Here is a 21,960-nt window from a genome sequence, read left to right as displayed (position 1 = left end):
ATGATTGACTGGAGCTCACTGAGGTTTGAGGTGGGACATTTAATTTGTGATATTCCCACGTCCAACCTCGTCTGGAACACAGCAGGAGTCAAAACATTAGATTATACTTGAAAATAAGCTGTCGATATATTTTACTATTGTATTTGTATTGTATTTTCTTTAATAAGCCAGTCATATAATATAGAGCCAAGATGAGGGATCTGATGACTGACACACAGGAAGACATCAAGTGTACAAAAGCACATTTATTTCCCATCACTAGGAACAACAGGAGACACCAACTCAGAGACACTGAGGCGCATTACTGTACATAAACCGTCAATAATTACAACAATACTTATAATCATAGTACAGATACTGATTTTTTTTTTTTTACATTGTACAAGTTTGTCTCAGTATAAATAGTGTATGTTGGATATATTTCCCTTTTTCAGGTTATAAAGATGCAGCAGTGCTCCAACTGACAGATGTGCAAAACCCAAATAAATACTCGTATGTCCAGAAACACAAGTTACATGAAATACACAAGTTCTCCAGTTAGTTTAACAGACGATACACAGAATAACATGAGGATTCAGATTAATGGAGACATTTTGGGATGGATTTTTTTGGGGGGGGAATTATGTGTTCAACCTTCACCTGAACCTCATTCTCGCTAGTGACTCTTAAATATATTTTAAGTAAAAGTTGATCTGGGTTTTGCTTTCAATCACAAGTCTGAAGTATTTGATGTTTAACTATCAATGCCTGAATTATAATGCAATCTTGCAATGCTAGACTGAATCTTAATGTTAAGATCATGTTTTACCCCAAAATCAAAGGAAAAACACATTCTATTTTGTATCAAGAAACTGAAGTTTGACATTTTGATCATGACAACCAAGCACATTTTTTTCTCCAAATTCTCATAATGTTTAATAGACACAGAGCTTCACTTTGTCAGTGTAAATTATAATTCTTTCTTTGGTTTTTGGGGTAAAATGTGATATTTTATAAGATTCTCCTGCTAATCCAAGCAAGTTTTCTTTCAGAAGGTTCATGAATACAGAGCCTGATTGAAATGATTTAACAGTGATTTACAGGCTTTGTGGTGACACTAAATTTAACTTCAAGAATTCCAAATATATTCAAACAGAATCCTGTAAAAGTTAAAATTCACAGCGTTCGAACCCTTTATATTGGGAAACATGAAATCACTTTATTAAAAAAATTTTTTTTAAAGGTCTCATCTATTGAAGCTTGTTTCCGCCACTAATTTAAAATATATATACATAATTGCAACTTTTAAATTGCACAATTCCGACTTTCTCTTTTTCCTCACAATTGCATGATATAAAGTCAGAATTGCCAGATATAAACTTGCAATTGCATTATGTGTTTTTTTCTCAGAACTTCAAGTTTCTCTCACAATTCTGACTTTATAACCTGCAATTGTGAGGAGAAAAAAGTCAGAATTGTAATATAAAGTCAGAATTGCGTTATAGTCGCAATGCTGAATTTTTCGCAATTGCGTTTTTCTTACACACTTCTGACTTGAGATGCAACCTTGCAATTGCGAGAAAAATCTAATTTTTCTCATAATTCTGACTTTATATCTCGCAATTCTGAGAAAAAAAAAAAAAAGTCAGAATTGTGAGATTAAAAGTCACATTTACCTTTTTTATTTCATGGCAGAAACAAGCTTCCATAGTCTCAATCAGGTATGAAAAATAAAATCTATCAATACTTAAGGGGAAAATTAACTGAATAAAAAATAAATAAATAAAGGAACAAGAACAACAATGAAACTAGGCCAAAATGAAGATCATAAAAGAGGCAGTATGGCACAGGTTAAAAGTCATGATAGTTCCTGAAACCACACATGGTTGGGTCTTTTTGGGTCTCTAGAAACACAGTTAACCACTCCAGTGTTCTGAATATTTCATAAAAAACATCTTTACTATTTAAGTTTATTTTTTACTCTTCAAGAAAATAAAAATAAATCAGAAATCTGTTTAAAGTAATTCATTTGTCCCCCTTCAGTAAACCGCAGAGCGTTTCTTCATGTGTGATTCAGTGTCAGGGTTTGGTAATGTGAACTTCACTGGCTCCCGTCCCATTGGTGGTGGTGGTGATGATGTACTGCGTGGTGGTCTGCTGACTGACGGCGGGCTGCTCCAGCGGATCGGGGTGAACCTGTGCTGCGGTGGACGGGACGCTCACCTGCTTACCATCCAGCTCCGTCTGTCCTTCTGAGATGACATAGTGTGTCTGCAATGCATGAGAAACGAACACAATTGCAGGACACCGTCTGAAAGCCAGGTAGTTTTTCCAGTAAACATCAGACTCACCGTTTTGACCTGACTGCTGTTGACGGCAGTGGTGACGGGGGTGCTGGCCTCTGCTATCACATACTGAGTATGAGGAAGAGCCATCATCTGGATCTCAGATGCTTATAGGAGCAAAGGGAGGGAAACACAATGCTGACATCATACATGCAGATTAATAGAACATTACAAACAGGTGCTTTTGCTGAAGGTACGTACGATAACTCCTGTAGTTCCAGTTGCTGGGAAGGTACGCATGCTGGGCAGCACCTTGCGTCTGATTAGTGGACGTCTGTAGAGTCTGGCCCTGTGCCAGGGTCACAGGGGTCAGCTGGGCGGTGCTAAGCTCCTGGGCAGCTTGCTGAGAGGAGGGACTTAGAGGCTGACCTGACACCTGATTGGATGATAGGAAGTGTCAAAAGGAGAATTGACTGATGCCACTAAACTACACAAAAGTAAAGTCAATTTTTTTCTTCCAACCAAAAGTATTCACATATTTTATATGTGTTGAACTGTCAAATATTCGTCATCCTCTGATGATCCAAAATGATTAATTGTTTTTCTGGTGATTATGAAATGATTTTGTTGGAGAGCACATTTGCATAGAAAATAATAATAAAAGCTTTTTTCTTTTTTTTTTACTTTAAGACTTTTATTAAGTGTGAACCATCGTTGTAGTTCTGAACGATTTAGGTAAACTAAAATTTTAAGGTTGTGCACAATTGAGTAAACTTTACATGAACCAACTCAAACCACTTTCAGTAATAATAAAGTTAAGAGTTTTTTTTTTTAATCTCTTTTCACTTAGGTTTAACATAGGTTTCATTATTTTAAATTCAAGATGTCCATAAAATAATAATTTGATATTTATTGTGATTATTATTAAATGGCGATATTACATTAAAGGGTTCACCCAAAAATGAAAATTCTGACCCTCATGTTGTTCCACACCCATAAAACCTTCGTTAATCTTCAGAACACAAATTAAGATATTTTTGTTGAAATCCGATTGCTCAGTGAGGCCTCCATAGGGAGCAATGGACACTTCCTCTCTCAAGATCCATAAAGGTACTAAAACATATTTAAACCGGAGCACAAATGAATCAGTGTGTCAAATCTGCTGTTCTGAGCGCCATAGTCACGTGATTTCAGCCATCGGCAGTTTGACACGCGATCTGAATCATGATTCGACACACCGATCCATTTGTGCTCCGATGCTTCATGAAGCAGTGTTTTGAAATCGGCCATCACTAAATAAGTCGTTATTTTGTTTTTTTGCCGCTCCAAAAATATTTTCGTCACTTTATATTATTAATATTGAATCACTGTACTCACATGAACTGATTTAAATACGTTTTTAGTACATTAATGGATCTTGAGAGAGGAAGTGTCCATTGTTCCCTATGGAGGCCTCACAGAGCCATCGAATTTCAACTAAAATATCTTAATTTGTGTTCTGAAGATTAACAAAGGTCTTACAGGTGTGGAACAGCATGAGGGTGAGTAATAAATGACAGAATTTTCATTTTTGGGTGAACTAACCTACTAGTACTATCTTAATTTCTTAATTTTCAAATGTAACTAAACCACCAAGCTTTTATAGTGGCAATTTGCCAGAGAAATTTCAGAAATTCAGAAACCCACAGTGCATATACTTATTTAAAAAGGGGAATTCACCACTGGCAAGATGGGATTTTAATAATACTTGGCTGTCTATGCAGTAAAAACACAAAAAAATGTTTTTTTAGTACTACATGACTAGAGAAAACAGAAAAAGGCCTGTGGCATTCCTTTTTGTCAAAAACTTCTACACTCATAATGCAATTCTGCAACAATTGTGGCACCGCAGCTCTGTCAATCCGACTGTCTGTGGACAGGAATGCAAAAACGTGGAAGTTCTGTAGTTTAACAAATGGGGGGGAAAGCACTGTAACCTAGGTAGATAGTAGAAACAATGCCACCAATGGTCTGGACAGCCCTGGACAGTGCTGGGTAGATTACTTACAAAATTGTAGTTCGTTTCTGATTCCAAATTACATGACAAAAACTGGAGTAATGTAATCCATTACATTAGACGCTTAAGGTAATATAATCTAGACTACTTTTTGATTACTTTTGACCTAACTTGTTTATCACATCAACTTAAACAGGATAATATTGATATAAAAATACAAAGAGAAAGAAAATATATTCCATCCTTTGTTATCAACAACATGAAGTGCATTAAATATTACATCACGTCAGGGTTTCCCAAACTGGGGTTTGTAATGGAACTGCAGGGAGTTTGTGAATTTAATGAATAACATGTAATCAGACTACAGTTACTTTTTTATTGATTACAAGTATTTTAAATGTTATAGATTCCAAAAATGATGTACTTATAATCTGTATTATGTAATCATAATCTAATTACATGTAATCAGTTACCCAGTACTGGCCCTGGAGCTGTCAAAAATTATGCATTTTCTTCATCTGGTGGACATTTGCTGACAAATAAACAGGAATGCAGGTAACAGAGAAAGATGATAAATTGTTCATTTACATATTCTATTGACACTGTAACAATACAAAGCTGGTTGAAAACTGGAGAACTTATCCTTTAATTAAAGCACAGCCATTTTGGTTTTACTTCAATATATCGTACAGCCCTAAACAGCATACATGTGCTGTAAAAGACAGCTGCTCACCTGTGCATTGGCCTGCACTGTCCCTGTGGGCTCAGCCACCTGTATGTGCTGAACCTGAATGGAGTGCTGACTGTAACTGTGAGGGTCATGTAACTGACTCACATCTACTGTAGAGTGCTGAGAGTGAGGAGAGGACGCCTGCAGAGACAGACAGACAGAACATCACTTATCAAATCACCCCAAAACCCATCACCACATTTTTTGGGCAGAAAGCTCGTATTTCCAAAAATGCTACTTGTCAGGAAATGGGAGGGGAAAAAAAACAACAACTTTTTTTTAAAATTATTAAACACTGCATTGTCAAAGTTGATTTCATATATGGTCAGACACTTGCATGTGTCATTATATTATTAACATTTTACCAAAATCAAGCTTAAATGGAGCAAAGAGGTTTTTGACCAACGAATTTCAGACGTGTGTTTGTCCATCATTAGAACGGCCGCATCTGAGGCAGTAAATGCATTGCATTATGTTTATCAACTTACACGTTATAAAGTATGTTGTATTTGGGCGCTCATTTTTTTTTTCTGTTATTTGGCCAAAATCTCATGTTATTAAAGATTTAAGACAGTACTGGCTGTGACTCGACACCAAATACTAGACTAAGACTCTTCTTCTCCGCTCCTCAAATACATAAAACATTAACCTATATATAGGGTTTCTTGAGTAAAGAAAACACTCTACTCATTCAAATAACTAATACATTATTTACCCTTGCATTGCAAACAAGCAGAGATGGTCCAAAATGCATGCAGCACTTCATTCACTATAGAGGCTGATGGAGTCATGAGGTTTTACAGTTTGGGAATCCAATGGAGTTGAATGAAGATTAGTCAAAAGCTCTTTTTAATACATTGGTTTCATTGGTTAGATATTTGCAAAACCCACAGACAGACATAAAGAGTGACCAACAGTAATTATGAAAAAAAAATAATGACGAAATATGGAGATACGAGGTTTGCGCCTAACAGCGATGATATATAAAAGCACCGTACATATGTACACAAGTACGTAAACAGAGCAGAGAAAAAAAATAAAGCGAAAGAACAAAAGCAGTAAGGAGAATAAGAAAAAAATGAAGTGAAAGAATGAGTAAAATTAATAAATAAATAGAAGTGTAAAAACAACCATAGAAATAAAGAGCAAAAAAGCAAGCGTGAATGAGTGTGTCCATACCGGTGCCACCTGCACCACCTGCAGCTGTATGTGCTGTGGCTGTGACAGGCCTCCTCCTGCCTGAGACACAGGGATGTACTGGATCCTCTGGAAATCCCCTTGTGCTGTGCGGTAGTCTGTGGTCAGGGTCTGGGACAGCTCCGTCATGGCCTGTGTCAATAGGTCGGTCGTCTAGGAGAAAGACAGAAACTGATGAATAATGTGTTGTTACATGACAGGACACTTTGTTTATCATAACCTGTAACACTTTATTGATGCATCTTTAAAAACTTAATTTTATGTGAAACAGAATTCAGCAAAAAATCCATTTCTTTAGAATAATATATAGTTTTTTATATAAAGTAAACAGGGTATATTTTAATTTGATGATGTGGTGTTTGAGCGAGTGTATCGGAGCGTGCTGCTCACCACCACAGCCTCGGCAGTGCTGCCGTCCGTTGTGATGACGGCAGGAGTGCTGCTGATGACCGTAGCGGCCAGAGGTGCCTGGATGCTGTTGCTGTTGTACTGATATTCTGGATGCTTCTTACGGATGTGCTGGACCATCTTCGTCTAAAAAAATAAAGATACATTAGTACACATACAGATACAGATCCATACAGATTCACACACATACTACCTCAGTAATGACTGTACCTTGCTGCTGTACTGTTTGGCACAGTGCGGGCAGCACACAGGTGCAGTAGCGATAGTGCCTGTCAGCTGGGTGTGTGTGCTCAGCATGGGGTCAGGCTCCCCCGGCCCGGCAGGGCGCAGCTTACGGATGCTGGGAGGCAATTCTGCCCCAGGATGGTTCTTCAAAATGTGCGCCTTCCTTTTACTGGCACTTTTATACACCTGAACAGGTAAAGGACGAGGTAAACATGATGTAGATTAATTAAAATAGTATTCTATATCTATATATACACATATTAATATATACAATTTTAATTTTATATATTAAAAATGGTGATTGATATATATTTATTTATTTTATTTATTTTTTTTTTTTTTTAGGATCAGGATGTAATATATAGTATTCACTGCAAACATAAAAACATTGGCTGATATTTCCATGTTCCACTTTGTACTTTGTTTTTTGTGCAAAATGTATAAAAAAAAAAATTCAATTTGTATTTTCCACACTGCTATTGTCTTTCTATGAGTCAGCTGTAACAGCAGCCAACGTGGAGACCAAAGGGTCATTACAATGTCTGGGCTCAAGTCCATGCAGGTGGTAAAACAGAATTGGCAAAGCTGAATGAGTCCAGACCTTATCACAGTACTGGCAGAAGTAATCTCTGTTGGGTTTAATGATGGGCAGCGTCAACTCGGGAACCTCCTCCAATCGCATCTCAGGATGTCGTTTAGACAGATGATTCACCTGAGGACATGTGCAATTACATCATTAAAGTGAGTAAATAAGCCACAAGTGGCCTATGATTTCAAAAACACTGATTCTGGGAGGCCTAAGAAACAGTGAAAAGGTGCTGGACAAATTTAGGTCAAAGGTCAATACCAGCATCCCTCGTCTCCTGAAGCCCATCATACAGAGTCTGCATTTAAACATGAAGCTTTCAAAGTCAGTGGTGGGCTCTTTCTGTTTCAGAGCTTTGGTGCGATGGATGCGGTCAGCCTTTTTGGCCTCGCGTTCAGGGTTGTGCATCCTCTGCATGTGTTCCCGTAGTTTATCCTTCCTCTGGCCGAAAAAAAAGGGTGAAAAAATGAATTAGAAGTTCTATATAATTAAAATCATAAATTTCATGTCTAAAATGTAAATGCAGCAAATGTATTTGAAAAAAAAACAAAAAAAAACAAACAGCATTAACATCACAATGCACAGGATTTGAGTGCGGAATGCACTTCTGTTATTCATATGTTATTCATCTGGGCATATGTGAATCACCTTAAACTGTTTTCCACAGGTGGAACACAGGAAGTCCTTGCGGTCAGAGTGGCGGAGCATGTGGAGTCGTAGTTTATCAGGCCTGCAGAAGGCTTTATCACATTCTGTACACTGGAAGATCTTCTCTGAGTGGAAACTCCTCACATGTTTCTTTACCTGCACAACACAGATATATGACTGACCAATGCCATATAATCAAATAACAAGAATATTGCCATGTAACCAGACATTAAAGAGGTCTTGTCACTTTTAATGATTTCTCTTTTTTCCTTGAAAGTCCACTTAGTATGTTAGCGAAGGTTTTTGCACTAAAAACAGCCATACTTCAGTTTATATGACCATTTCTTTAAGTTATTTTTGTTACTGTACCTTTAAGTCTTCTATATGTTACTGAACATGAACTCTTTAACTTCACATGCTTAAAATTTTTCTTTTTACAATTTTGACAAAACAGTTGGAACTATGGCAGTAAAATTTCAGTAGCGGATGCTAACAGCAGTGAAATTTCTCATGTACCGACATCAATACCACAGTAAAAACTAATACACTTACACAATCTTTTATTAACGGCATAATATGTAAGATTTTTTAGGTTAAAATATCCAAAAACAACTAGAACAATGTTACATGTTTTGTTGACTTGTGTACTTACGTTATCCCAAACATTTCCACAATGTTTAAATCCAGAGAAATCAGCAATTTTAATCAAGACATGGACTGTGTCATTTCGACGCCTGTCAATGACGTCATATCCACGTTACCCTCGATTTCCAGTTTTACTTTTGTTTACTTTGGTACTTTTCACCCTGCTTCATACCACAGTAATGTTAATAAAACTTTAATACATTAGCTCATCCATAATTTCTGCCTGAGTCCATCGGATTGCTTTCCATCGGCTGAGGTGAAGACGACAAATCCTATGATTCCACACTCGGTCACTGCGTCATCAAGCTACGCCCTTGTTTTGAATAAGCGACCTCTAGCAGTGAAAATGACACATTGTGCCTTTAATAACGTTTAAAGGTGTGCTGCCTTTAAGTATTTCTCAATTAAGTAAAAATGATTGCCTCATTGACTAAGAAATTAGTGACATAACCACAGATTTCTGAGTGAGCCGTTTTTACAAGATTGTTTTAATAAAAAAGGGATTTTTGGAATGTAAAAAAAGGACTTTTTAAAGACAAAAATATAGGGCCAGGTGAGGCAGTTTAGAAATGTGTCCTATTTGCCAGTGCATCTCACCTGTATGAAGTCTGTGAATGTTTTCTTGCAGGAAGGACAAGAAAAGCAGCCGTTGACCAGGTGAACCCCCACATGCACTTTGAGCAGGTCCAATCTGTCATAGGACTCGGCGCAGAACAGGCAGGAGTATGTGCGCTGATCAGAGTGCAGCTGCAGGTGATCCTCAAGCGCAGCGTTCGTCAGAAAGCCCTTACCGCACTGATGGCACATGTGACGGCAGCCGTCCCGCCCGTGGTACCGCATGTGCTGGTCCAGCTTGTCTTTATCTCGGAAGGCTTTCCCGCACTGGGGACATTTAAAGGGTCGAAAGGACTTACGGATGAATAGATGCTGGAGAGCGGCATTCTGAGTAAGGAAGAGAGAAAGCATTGAGGAATGGACACTTCTGAGAGAAGACGACAACTAGGTGGACAATCTGAGCAGGATGATGAATCACTTAGATTACACTGAATTCATATGGTTTGCAAGCAATGACATAATGCACTTGCTTGAGTCTGTATGTCACAGAGATGGCGGCTAAAACAAGCGGTTTTGTTCGCATGCTGAACACAAACAGGAAATCTTTCAGTTGTAGCTGATAGTTCACCCAAAAATGAACATTTTGTCATCATTTACTCACCCTCATATTTACAATGCTTTTTTTTTTTTTTTTTTAAATAATAATACTTTTATTTACAGAATAACTTTAAAATTATAATATATTTGGAGGCGTCATGCACTTAGTATTTTTGAGGGGGCACCATATTCGATTATACTTTTGAATTACTGATGCAAGAACATGCATTATTAACGCATTTACTGTCGAATATTAGGCCTATAGGTTCTGCATCAATTCAGTCTTTCACAAATTTTGTAGCTTATAAAAAAAAAAAAAATTTTTTAAAGCATATATAAGCGCTGACACCGTAAGGCAAACTGCCTTGAAGTCCTGCAAACCTAACATCCTCCATTTCCTAGCGTATGCTGTGTTTAGTCGATCAGTAAAAGTCATTTTTATGGAAAGTTATATATATATATATATTATATATATATATATTTTTTTTTTTAAATTTTTGGCGGATTCCCTCAACCACCCACACGCGAAAAATCAATTGTTCTGTACCAATCGCTTATAGGATGTTACATATTTCAGCTTCAAAACTATGAAATTCACCAGAAGATGACCACTTTTGGGCACTATTCATTTTGTACCTACAATATTGTAAGATTAGAGTAAATGTTATAGTTACCTACGCAATGTGTAGAATATCGGACATCAATAAAACACGTCATGAAATTACATTTGAAAGGATTATTGCAGCTTCCATAGACATCAGTAAGCGTGTCCGTCTCTAAAATCAGCGTTCACGCTTTGGCTGGTTCTGAGCCAAATGTAGCAGTTGATGATGTGACGCACTGAATGTTCTAATCACACTGGTGTGAACGTACACTTCAAAGGGTTAATTATCAAATGTAAAAATATTTTTTGTCCTTTGGGAGCTGCATTCAAATCCATCCAAAAATCTAAGGGGGCACGGTTTGAATGGGCATGATGCCCCTGCTAATATTTTTGTCTTAATTTTTCTGTTTCCAAATATTAAAGCATAGAGCTTTTATTTTGGATGAGAATTGACATTCACCCAAGACATCCAAAACATCTCATTTTGGTCAAACTCGTTATGTAGTAATTTATGTAGTTGCTGTTGAGTTGATTCAACTCATCGACTAGCATGTGCCGCCATGTTAATCTTTAATGCAAATCCAGCGTTGAATTGACCCTCATTTGTGAAGCAGTCCGGCGTAAAATGACAGCATGGCAACAACACTCCTACAACAACACTTCCTCTTCTCTAAAGCACCCCAACATGGCCTCACACCCTTTATCACATGTTCTCGGGGTCAGGGTTTGTGTAAATTTTAGGGTTAATGATGTCACCAACTTGGAAAGAAGCTTGTTGTCCCTACCAGCCACTTGTTGTAGTCCTTAAAAAGCAATTTCTGCAAAAAAAGTTCCTTTGCATTGAACTTTAAACATTGTAAGTTTGCAGATGTTGTTTATGCTCAAACAGCAACATTACACACTAACTAAAATTTAAAAAAGTGAAATCATAATCAAGGACCTCTTTAAAGGATGACAATGTTAATTTTTTGGTGAAGCTGTCCTGTTAACTCTGTTGGTTGATGAAGCTTGAGGATTGAACTGATACAGACAGATGTAATGGGGATGTAGGGAGTCATAGGCTGTCAGTGTAGCGTGACATCACAACACTGTATTGACTGAAGGAGGAAGTTTCCTCTGACTCCACTCTGGCCCACATTAGACCTACCTGCAAGTCCACCTTAACGTGCAGCACGCAACAAAAGAGAAAGACACACACACCCACACACACGCTACTGTTAAATAACTCTAGCCTGCTTAACACACTACATTGCAGAGACATGAGGGTTTGGGACGCTCATGACGGGCGTATCTTACCCTAATCCTCCTTGCCCTCCTCATGTCCTGAGGTGTGAGGTGGGGATCTACGGGACTTGACTGAGACAGGTCCTCTTTGGCAGACCCTGGGACCTCTGTGGCCGGAGGAGGGGTGACAGAATCCCCCTCGACTTGCAGTGCCTCGGTGTGAGAAGCTGGGGTATCAAGCCCTTCCTCAGTCTCTGTCTCCATTGATTCGGCTGCCATCTCCACCACCTTTAGTCCATTAAGAGCTCCGTCTGTCCTTTCCTCAAATGGTAGTTTATCTACAGATGCCAACAGCTCCTACAGCAGGTGCAGAGATAAACATTGAGCACAGAATCCATTCATCAGCTGGAAAAAATCATTCTGAAAATGATTCCAAGACTATCATTCTGCTATGCCATTATAGTTGTGGTGTGGACTCTACTATTCTTTTACAGTGCACAGCATAAATGAGTACACCCCCTCTGAACAAATACAAAAGATGTATTTTCTTTATGATCACTAATACAATTCATGGAAAGATGACGAAACTAAAATGTATTAAACATATAATAAAAACTGAGAAATGTATGTCATTAATAGGCATAAAATAAGTAAATTAGCCAATTTGGTTTAAATTAAGGAATGCAGAAATGAGTGCACCCTAGATTTAATTCAACAAATGTATAATATTCTAGTACTTCGTATGCCCTCCATAATTTTGAATATACTGCTCTGACCCTTCTTGGCATGGAGTGTACAAGTTCATGACAAATTGTCACATCTGTCCTGTTTAAATCCTGGATGATGAGCTCCTTAAATGCCCTGATCTTTAATGGGGAGTGTTGCTCAACTCAAACTCCTTTACTGTGGGAACCAGGCACTTCTCACTGTACTCCTCCTCTAGCAGTGCCATAACATTTTGGATGCTGTTAGATCCAAAATGATTGATTTGGTCTCATGAGACCAGAGTATTGATTCCCACAATCTATATTTTGTAAATATGGGTTTGGAAATGGCTAAATGACTTTACTGTGCTTTGGCTACAGTAGGTTCCAGTGAGAACAACAACCGTGCATGTCATTTCTGCAGGCTGCGTCTTACTCTGTGAGATAAACAGTCACTCTTTTCATAGCTTAAATGAAAAAAAAAAAAAAAAAAAAAAAAAAATCCCTTATCACTAAATGAAAGCTTAAAATGAATGCCTGATTATTTCAGGGGCCTTGTCACAAGTCCATTGTTTTTGAATTTCTGTGTTACTTTTGCTATATTTTCACACTTAATACAATGATTTGGTAATCCTCTTGTACCACTGTCCTCTTTTGTGCTAAGAAACGATGACAGTTCTCTCCCAAGTGGTTCCACTGTTGTCAGCATTAAGTCTGAGAATGATTCAGTGGGCTATATAACACTTTTAATCGTCAAGAAATTACTTCTCTTTAAATGTTTTGATTCAACATACTTACCTGTTGATCAAACATTGCTTTAAATCTATGCAAGAACATTTTTTATTTCATTTTATTTAGTAACTTTAAGGAGGGTGCTCTCATTTTTGCTACATAACATTTTATCACCTTGATAAGAAAATCTTATTTTCCTGAATAATTTTAACATGCTTCTTATAATTGATTAAGCAGACTTGCTGGAACATTTTATCTTAAAGAACCCTAACATGTCTTCTGAGTAACTGAGTAATTGCTGACTTTCAGAAGTTTCAGAGGGGGTGTATTCATTTATGCTGTCCATTGTATATTTAGAACAATTTTTCTAAATATATATACTATATCTTTATCATAATAATTATCACCCTTTGTGTGAACAGGCCTTTATGTGTTTAAAATAACATGAAGGTGAGTAAATGATTTTTGGGTGAACTATCCCTTTAATGGACTTTGGTTTACTTTACAGATCTAAAGTACCTGTGTCTTGTCAGCACTCTCAACGGGAGTCTGTGGGCAGATGAATTTCGTACGCCGTCCTGGTCGCCTTGCAGCACCGAATCGTTTCCTGCCCCGCCCTCGGCCACGGCCCTTTGGCCTGGAAAAACAGAATATTAGACTCTATAATGAACTCAGTGTCAGAAATATAATTATGAAAATGGAAGACTAGGAGTTATTTATTTGCATTCAAACCTTTGGATGAGGTTCAGCTTGTCATCGTGCATGTTTAAGTGCTGCTGAAGCTGCTCTGAGCTCATGAACCGTCTGTTACACTCATAACACGGCCAGTTCTTCTCCTGCTCACGCAAAACTACCCAGAAAGAACAGGGGGGTTTAGAGTTGAACCAAGAGAAACAACCAAAGTTAAAAAAAAATAAAAATAAAAATAAATAAATAAATAAATAAATAAATAAATCTTTATCTTAAATATGCCTTTTATAACATTTATATTTTAAACCTTTTTGGCACACAATATACAACCAAACTTTTCAACCAAACAAAAACCCTCAAAAGCACAAAATGAACCAAACTGTGAGAAAGTTAACCGTTACATCTTTAGTAAATATATAGTTTGTAATGTCTGTGGCTGTGTGAATGAATCAAAGAGATGATAATTACAATTTACCTTTTCGTTCTTCATCTGTGACATCATGAACCTTTTGGTTTACAAACTCAGCATATGATGCAGCATACCACACCTGGAGTATAAGATCACATATGAATTCATACATCATCTGAACAGGTAAGAAAATACCCGTTTACTGTGAAAAACATCCCAAAAATAAAAATTGCACTCTAATACGCACTGCTCTGTTTGTTTCACCACCAAATTTCGCCATTTTGAATTGAAAATATGCTATCATTTACATCAGGGGTGGGGAACGTTGGAGGGCCATAGTCCTGCAGTTTAGCTCAAACCCTAATTAAAAACACCTGAAGCTAATCAAGGTCTTCAGGATTACTAAAGTTACAGGCAGGTGAGTGTTTTTTTAGGGTTGGAGCTAAACTCTGCAGGACAATGGCCCTCCAGGATCAATATTCCCCACCCCTGATTTACATGATTCATGTAATTTACAACTGAATGTGACGTTTGTGTTTTTGAGACATTAAACATAAGAGTGAATGTGGGCATATTTTAAAACTATTAACACATTCAATATTATGCTGTAAATATAAAATTAAACATCTTGAAAATTGTTGTCATTTGGCCATTATGTTTCCTAAAATCTTCTGTGTAGTAATTTATTCAATCCATTAAGAAAACTAAAACAAAAACTCATGCTTTCAAGTCATATTGTACGGAAGAGGATTAGGGCCAAGCAATAATAAAAAAATAAAACCATCTCGAGATTAAAGTTGTTAAATTTTTAGAAAAATGTCGTTAAATTTCGAGAAAAAAGTCGAGATAAAATGTTGAGAATAAATTCATTAAATTTCGAGAAAAAAGTTGAGATAAAATGTTGAGAATAAACATTAAATTGAGAAAAAAAAAAGTAGTTAAATTACGAGAACAAACTTTTTTTCTCGAAATTTAACAAATTTGTTCTCATAATCTAACAACATTTTTCTCATAATTTAATGACTTTATTCTCAACATTTTATTTCGACTTTTTTCTCGAAATTGAACGAGTTTTTTCTCGAAATTTAACAACTTTAATCTCGAGATGGTTTTAATTTTTTATTATTGCTTGGCCCTAATCCTCTTCCATAATATTGAGTATTGTTTAAAGGCTGAAGAGAAAGAATAAAACAAAAGATAGAGATATCATTTTTATCCTTTTGTTTGCTATAGATGAGAAAATTATTTCTTTCTGCTGACCTTAAGCTCCTGTTTGGGCTGAATGTTCTTAATTGTGGTGTAAAAAATGTCCGAGCCATACTGATAAGCCACCAGGTTCTGCTCCAGGTGGTTCTGGGCCGGCCGGACAAACATCATCCAGTTACATCGCTCCTCATCGGACAGGTCAAACCAGAGGTCCTCCGCTCTCTCGCCCTCTTTCTCTGGGTCTAGCATGTATAACTACACACAGCAGGATTACACTTTTGAACACTATACTAGAAAACTACTTATGATAAAAGAGATGGGTTTACACATTTGTCGTACTTTCAGGTGGATGTGAGTGTCCTGCAGTTCGCTCTGTCGCACCAGCGGCCCCTCTATAGGACCAAACTGTGTGCGTTTGGGGATACGCCGCTTGGTAAAGACTCCGCCCAGGAAGCGGTCGATATACAGGACGAGAGGAAGGCTGGCCCGAGCCTTGGACATCACAGGGCGGTTCAGGATAGGATGCAGAGGACCGTGTTTTAGACATGCTCCAGTATTAGCATTATTACAGTCTTCACACCCTACACATAGCAATAAAAATACATGTTCACATTCAAAAGTGTCTTGGGAATGAACCTGGGGAGTTAACTAACATTTTGAGAATTGAGAGAATTAAAACGGATTTCCTCTCACCACAATCTGAAACTGTCATCGATTACTCAATGTTTTATGTTGTTCCAAAACCATAAGACAATTCAAAACACAAATGATTTCTTAGCTAAATCTGTTAAAGCAACCGTGTCTGTTCAGAAGACTTGCATTAAATCTTGTGGATTTGGAATGGCATGAGAGGATTTTTGGGTGAACTAACCCTTTAAGTGTTCAGTGCTGAACATCTACTCACAGAGGCTCTGGGGGGTGAACGGCTGGGGCGTCCTGGGTTCCCAGTCATCCATTTCAGAATCGTCGCTATCATTGTCTTCCTCCTCGTCCTCCGAGTCTACAGTGGAATCTGTGGCCCCCAGGGGACTCGACGAGGCCTCTGCCATGTTGGGAAGGGCCGCATTACTCACAGCCAGTTGGCTCTGTTAGGAAAATAATCAGTATCAGTGAAGCAATGTTAACCTCTTGTTGAACAAATTCACATACACTGTAGTCTCTTATGCCTGTGGCAGAACAATGTTAAGAAGACGTTCAGGTGAACAACTACATTATGGGATATGTTTAGCAGGGCAGTGTCACCTGTGTCACAGGTTCCAGGATCGCCTGTGGGCCATCAGCTACGTTACTCAAAACATGCAGATTGGCAGTGTTCATGTTCTGACCGCTGGGCAGCAACACAGTCACCTGGGGCAACAGATCAAGATAGTGGTCAACATCAATGGCCAATTGCTTAAATATTACATTTGCACCCCCATGGTATAATTTATATGGTAAATGTAAAAATCAAAAACCATGTTAAATGCCACACTACCTGTTGTGTTGTGCCATCTTGCTGAATGTACGCAACTTGGGGTTGATCTGTAAACACAGCCTGAACAGGACCGAAAAAGAGCAGTAAATCTTTAGAGTTACTGTGTAAAACATGCTGAACAGTATATGTTTGTGATTATTTATCAACAGGAGTGCATATGTAAGGATAATGTACAGTCAGCTGGTCATTATCCCAAAATAAACCCAACAATGTGGTCCAATCTTGTATCACTTTTGAAGGGGTGTATTTCGCAATAACAACATATGTTAATTTCTGCAATTTATATTTGCTGTTTAATTAATTAACTAACTACTGGGACCTTATTATATTAGTGTTACAAAAAAATTCCACTAGAAAACCTTAAATCTGTGAGATTAATGTTTTTTAATCAAATCAACAGCCATATTATATATAATTACAGTAGCACAACAGCAATAGGAGAGTTAAAATTTGTCAAAATAATCAAAATTGTCTCCACATAATGCTTTGTCCATCAATCCCATTCAATCCACAATGCTAAAGGTCCAGTAAGCAATTTCTGAAAATTGCTGTTGAAAATGGATCGGATTAAGCACCACAACAGACTTGTAACCAATCAGCAGTAGGGGGCGTGTCCACTCACGATGGGGGAGGAAAGAGAGTGAGCAAGAGGGAGATTTGAAGAAAGATTGTGGAAAGAAAGATGGCTGGGAGACATTAAAAAAATAGAAAAGGTCAGAGGAATATCACTGGGAAAAGTAGGAGTTATGATCAGGCAAGAGCTTTAGGTCCCATACTAAAGGTGCCCTAGAATAAAAAATTAATTTACCTCGGCATAGTCAAATAACAAGAGTTCAGTACATGGAAATGACATACAGTGAGTCTCAAACTCCATTGTTTCCTCCTTCTTATATAAATCTCATTTGTTTAAAAGACCTCTGAAGAACAGGCGAAACTCAACATAACACGGACTGTGACGCAACAGTCGGGATCATTAATATGTACGCCCCCAATATTTGCATATGCCAGCCCATGTTCAAGGCATTACACAAGGGCAGCCAGTATTAACGTCTAGATGTGCACAGCTGGATCATCAGACTAGGTAAGCAAGCAAGAACAATAGCGAAAAATGGCAGATGGAGCAATAATAACTGACATGATCCATGATATCATGATATTTTTTGTGATATTTGTAAATTGTCTTTCTAAATGTTTCGTTAGCATGTTGCTAATGTACTGTAAAATGTGGTTAAAGTTACCATTGTTTATTACTGAATTCACGGAGACAAGAGAGCCGTCGTTATTTTCATTTTTAAACATTTGCAGTCTGTATAATTCATAAACAACTTCATTCTTTATAAATCTCTCCAACAGTGTAGCATTAGCCGTTAGCCAGAGCACAGCCTCAAACTCATTCAGAATCAAATGTAAACATCCAAATAAATACAATACTCACATAATCCGATGTATGCATGCAGCATGCATGACGAACACTTTGTAAAGATCCATTTTGAGCTGTGTGAACTTTGTTTATGCAATGATAGAGTCGAGAGTTCGGGAGGGGGCGGAGAGCGCAAGCAATTAAAGGGGCCGCAACCTGAATCGGCGCATTTATAATGATGCCCCAAAATAGACAGTTAAAAAATTAATTTAAAAAAAATCTATGGGGTATTTTGAGCTGAAACTTCACAGACACATTCAGGGGACACCTTAGACTTATATTACATCTTGTAAAAAAAACGTTTGATGGCACCTTTAATATTACAAAAGCTTTCCAGCGCTGCAGAGATGTAAATGGGAAGGTCTGAAAATGGACGCAGAGGTTGCATTGTTTCTGCTTCATACGTGATCAACACTGGTTTTGCTATGTTTCACAGAACCAAGATATGCTGTTGTTGTAATGGTAGCTATAGTAAAATGACAGTTCTGAGTGTCATATGCTTTGCTTCAGCTATGATAAAGAGACATCCACTCTTGCATTGCATGTTTGTGCATTTTCAGGACAGTACAATGAAGGGAGGGGTGTGTTTCTTTGGGTTGATTTCAAATATCAACAGTGTTTCTCAGATATCTCTTACTGCACCTTTAATCATGAATGCTAAACTTCTTCACCGGCAGTGTCAAGGATCAAATCTATACATCTTCACTGGTAGATGAGCTCACCTGTGTTCCATCGGCAGGGTGTATGTACACCAGTGTGTGTTCGGCGGACTCGACAGAGGTGTAGGAGCTTCCGTCTGCAGTATATACAACCTGCTGCTGACCGCGGTCTGACTGCTCTCCGCTGTACACGATCTGAGCCACCGCACTGGCCTCGAAATGCACCTGCACACACAAAACCCACATGCTTCATGAGGTTTACCTGTTTTTAGTCTTGAAAACAAAGTGAGACTTCACCCCAAAATAATAATAATAAAGCAGCATTAAAAAAAAAAAATTACATTAGGAAATGGAACCCTTTTTTTAAGGACCATTAAGATTTAATCGCACTTGTGATTATTTTCATGACAAGTAAGGAATTAATTTTACTGAATTACTGTATTTATTTGCATTATGGTTATGGGCCTTTTGCAGGAGAACATGATTAATTGTAATTCAATTGTTTTAAGGCTGGAATACACTACACAACTTTTGCCTCAGTTTGCAGTCTGAAAGAGAAGACACTAGATCCTGGAAGTCACTGCAAATCTGCAGATTTTGGGCAGTCAGAGTTGACCAATTTCACATAAAATTGCATACTTTATTATATTATACTTTCTCTTTAGCTTCAGACTATGATTCTGTCCAGACATGTTTGATATTTTGAGCCAGTTTTAGAACAGATAACAGATAAATGGTTTGTCAGATCACAGTTTAAAAATCTCACACTTTAATAGAATGTATAATGCCTAACTTAATAAAACAGGCTGTGTGACTACGAGGAATGATTACCACAAAATGTATATGTTTGCAAGTTCGAAGGACTTCATTTAAATTCAACACATACACTACTTTAGTCATTGTCACATGCCAATGCTGGCACAAAATAGCATCTAATTTCTTTCTTCCGATTTATAGGGTGAAAAAGGGCAGGATTCACGAGATTCACCCAAACAGGGAAAAAAAATTTCTTACATAAAGATACTGCTAATAATACTTATCTAGCATCTTAAAACAATCACCATACAGACAAAAAGTTCACTTCAAGAATGAAAAAGTGGCGTCCATATGTTTTACTGTAAATGTGCAAACAGAAACAAAAAGGACAATCTATATATATATAAAGTCGCTATGTTTTGAGAAAAAAATAGTTAAATTTCTAGAATAAAGTCTAAATAAAATGTTGTGAATAAACATTAAATTTTGAGAATAAAGTCGATAATAAAATGTTAAGAATAAACGCATTCAAACAGTGTCATGACATACTGATAGAGGACATGACAGAGTTGGATCACTTAGTCAAAAAGCTTAACATGGCTTAATGCATTAACAGTGATATTAAAAGATCTGTACACAACTTGTTAATAAACCAAACTATGTGCAGATAAACAGATGAGCGCATATGAACGCAACACGTTTAATTACACGTTAAAGGTACAATTTGTGATATTTTTTTCCGCTAGGTCGCTAGAAGCCTATTCAAAACAAAGGCGTAGTTTGATGACGCCAAGTTTTAGAGCGGAAATTTGGGACATGTAGTCTCCATCTCAACGGACGGTGCAAAAGAATAGGAATTGGAGTCTGGAAGAACTCATGTTCGTGGATGCAATTATTAACGTTACTGTAGTATGAAGCAGAGCAGGACCGAGTGTTGCGGGAGCTGAACGAGGAGCTGGAGCGATTGATCAACACACGGCTCACGAGCAGCGGGACTTTTATTATGACACAGTCGCCGGCGCCGCTTCCGCTTTTCCGGCCATGAGTTTACGGGAGCTGTCCTTGTCGACAGAACCAGCGGCAGATGGTAAACAGTAATTATGTTCCATAAATAAGTAACACAATCCACCATAAAACGTGCAAGAAGTAAATAAGGAACTGCTTGAAGCAAGCTAGTGGTTTGCTGGACGCTAGACACTACTTCCGCATTTGTCCACGGCACTGTTGTCATGTGGTTTCTACGTCAGTAAAGGCGGTAACAAAGGTAACTGACGTCATTGACAGGCGACTGCACTGCCCCGTGTCACTGTTTAGAATGGGAATTTTCTCATGATTTACAAGTAGTTGAAAACATTAGAGATATTGTTTGTAATCAGCTGGACAAAATATATAACACTAGCTTAGTGGTTTTTGGATATTTTACTGCAAAAATTTTACATATTGTACCTTTAAGCATTTTCCTCCATAACGCGCCTTATGAAGAAAACCGATAGCATGGTTTAATGTACAAACTAAGACAGTGGAATTAAAAGACCAAATTCTCGAAACACCTTATTAATAAACCATACTATGTGCAGATAAGCATAATGACAAGCTATAGGCTGGAATAGTGTGTATACATTTTTCAATCGTCTATAGGCCTATTTCTGTGTAGCCTATTTAATATGCCTGTAAGCCCGCTTATGTGACTAGATATAGATTGTCCTTTTTGTTTCTGTTTGCACATTTACAGTAAAACATATGGACACCACTTTTTCATTCTCGAAGTGTCTTTTTGTCTGTATGGTGATTAGATTCACCGTTTTGCTCTGCTGCCTTGAACTTAAGAACACACCGCGTATGGTGTGCACATGACGCTTCATCCATTGCGCACACAGAGAGCGCATGAATTTACGCTTGAACGGACAAATACACATAATTAGCTAAAGCTGATAGTATATTTGTTACTAAAAGAAAGCCTAAAATATAGCTTGACTAAAGAGATCTAACTCTGTCATGTCCTTTTAGTATGTCATGAACATGACACTGATCGAATCCGTGTTTATTCTTGACATTTTATTATTGACATTTTATTTAAACTTTTTTCTCAAAATTTAACGATTTTAATCTTGCTTAATAATGACTTTAATCTTGAGATGGTTCTATTTTTTTTTTTTTTATTGCTTGGCCCTAATCCTCTTCCGTACCCCATTGACTTCCAAAGTATGAAAATAAATAAATAAATAAATAAA

General features: G+C 37.5%; 1 protein-coding gene across 3 annotated transcripts in view; it reads right to left on the bottom strand.

The window, feature by feature from the left end:
• Window positions 1-302: 302 nt before the first annotated feature.
• Window positions 303-21,960, bottom strand: part of prdm10 (PR domain containing 10) — a 24,246-nt gene continuing 2,588 nt past the window's right edge. For all 3 annotated transcript variants that reach the window (XM_067388970.1, XM_067388969.1, XM_067388971.1), the window contains exons 3-23: window positions 19,037-19,198; window positions 16,895-16,954; window positions 16,663-16,767; window positions 16,325-16,505; window positions 15,760-16,001; window positions 15,475-15,675; window positions 14,281-14,353; window positions 13,848-13,965; window positions 13,635-13,752; window positions 11,752-12,036; window positions 9,297-9,641; window positions 8,055-8,210; window positions 7,668-7,847; window positions 7,422-7,532; window positions 6,806-7,006; window positions 6,578-6,721; window positions 6,170-6,340; window positions 4,994-5,131; window positions 2,526-2,700; window positions 2,331-2,431; window positions 303-2,250 (exon numbers count right to left, since the gene is read on the bottom strand). In XM_067388970.1, coding sequence (XP_067245071.1) covers window positions 2,059-2,250; window positions 2,331-2,431; window positions 2,526-2,700; window positions 4,994-5,131; window positions 6,170-6,340; window positions 6,578-6,721; window positions 6,806-7,006; window positions 7,422-7,532; window positions 7,668-7,847; window positions 8,055-8,210; window positions 9,297-9,641; window positions 11,752-12,036; window positions 13,635-13,752; window positions 13,848-13,965; window positions 14,281-14,353; window positions 15,475-15,675; window positions 15,760-16,001; window positions 16,325-16,505; window positions 16,663-16,767; window positions 16,895-16,954; window positions 19,037-19,198 — 3,459 coding nt within the window. In that variant the 3' untranslated portion in view covers window positions 303-2,058. The remainder of the gene's footprint in view (window positions 2,251-2,330; window positions 2,432-2,525; window positions 2,701-4,993; window positions 5,132-6,169; window positions 6,341-6,577; window positions 6,722-6,805; window positions 7,007-7,421; window positions 7,533-7,667; window positions 7,848-8,054; window positions 8,211-9,296; window positions 9,642-11,751; window positions 12,037-13,634; window positions 13,753-13,847; window positions 13,966-14,280; window positions 14,354-15,474; window positions 15,676-15,759; window positions 16,002-16,324; window positions 16,506-16,662; window positions 16,768-16,894; window positions 16,955-19,036; window positions 19,199-21,960) is intronic.

Source organism: Chanodichthys erythropterus, chromosome 7, assembly GCF_024489055.1.
Source record: "Chanodichthys erythropterus isolate Z2021 chromosome 7, ASM2448905v1, whole genome shotgun sequence".
Classification (NCBI taxonomy): Eukaryota; Metazoa; Chordata; class Actinopteri; order Cypriniformes; family Xenocyprididae; genus Chanodichthys; species Chanodichthys erythropterus.
This window is presented reverse-complemented; position numbering and strand designations above follow the sequence as displayed.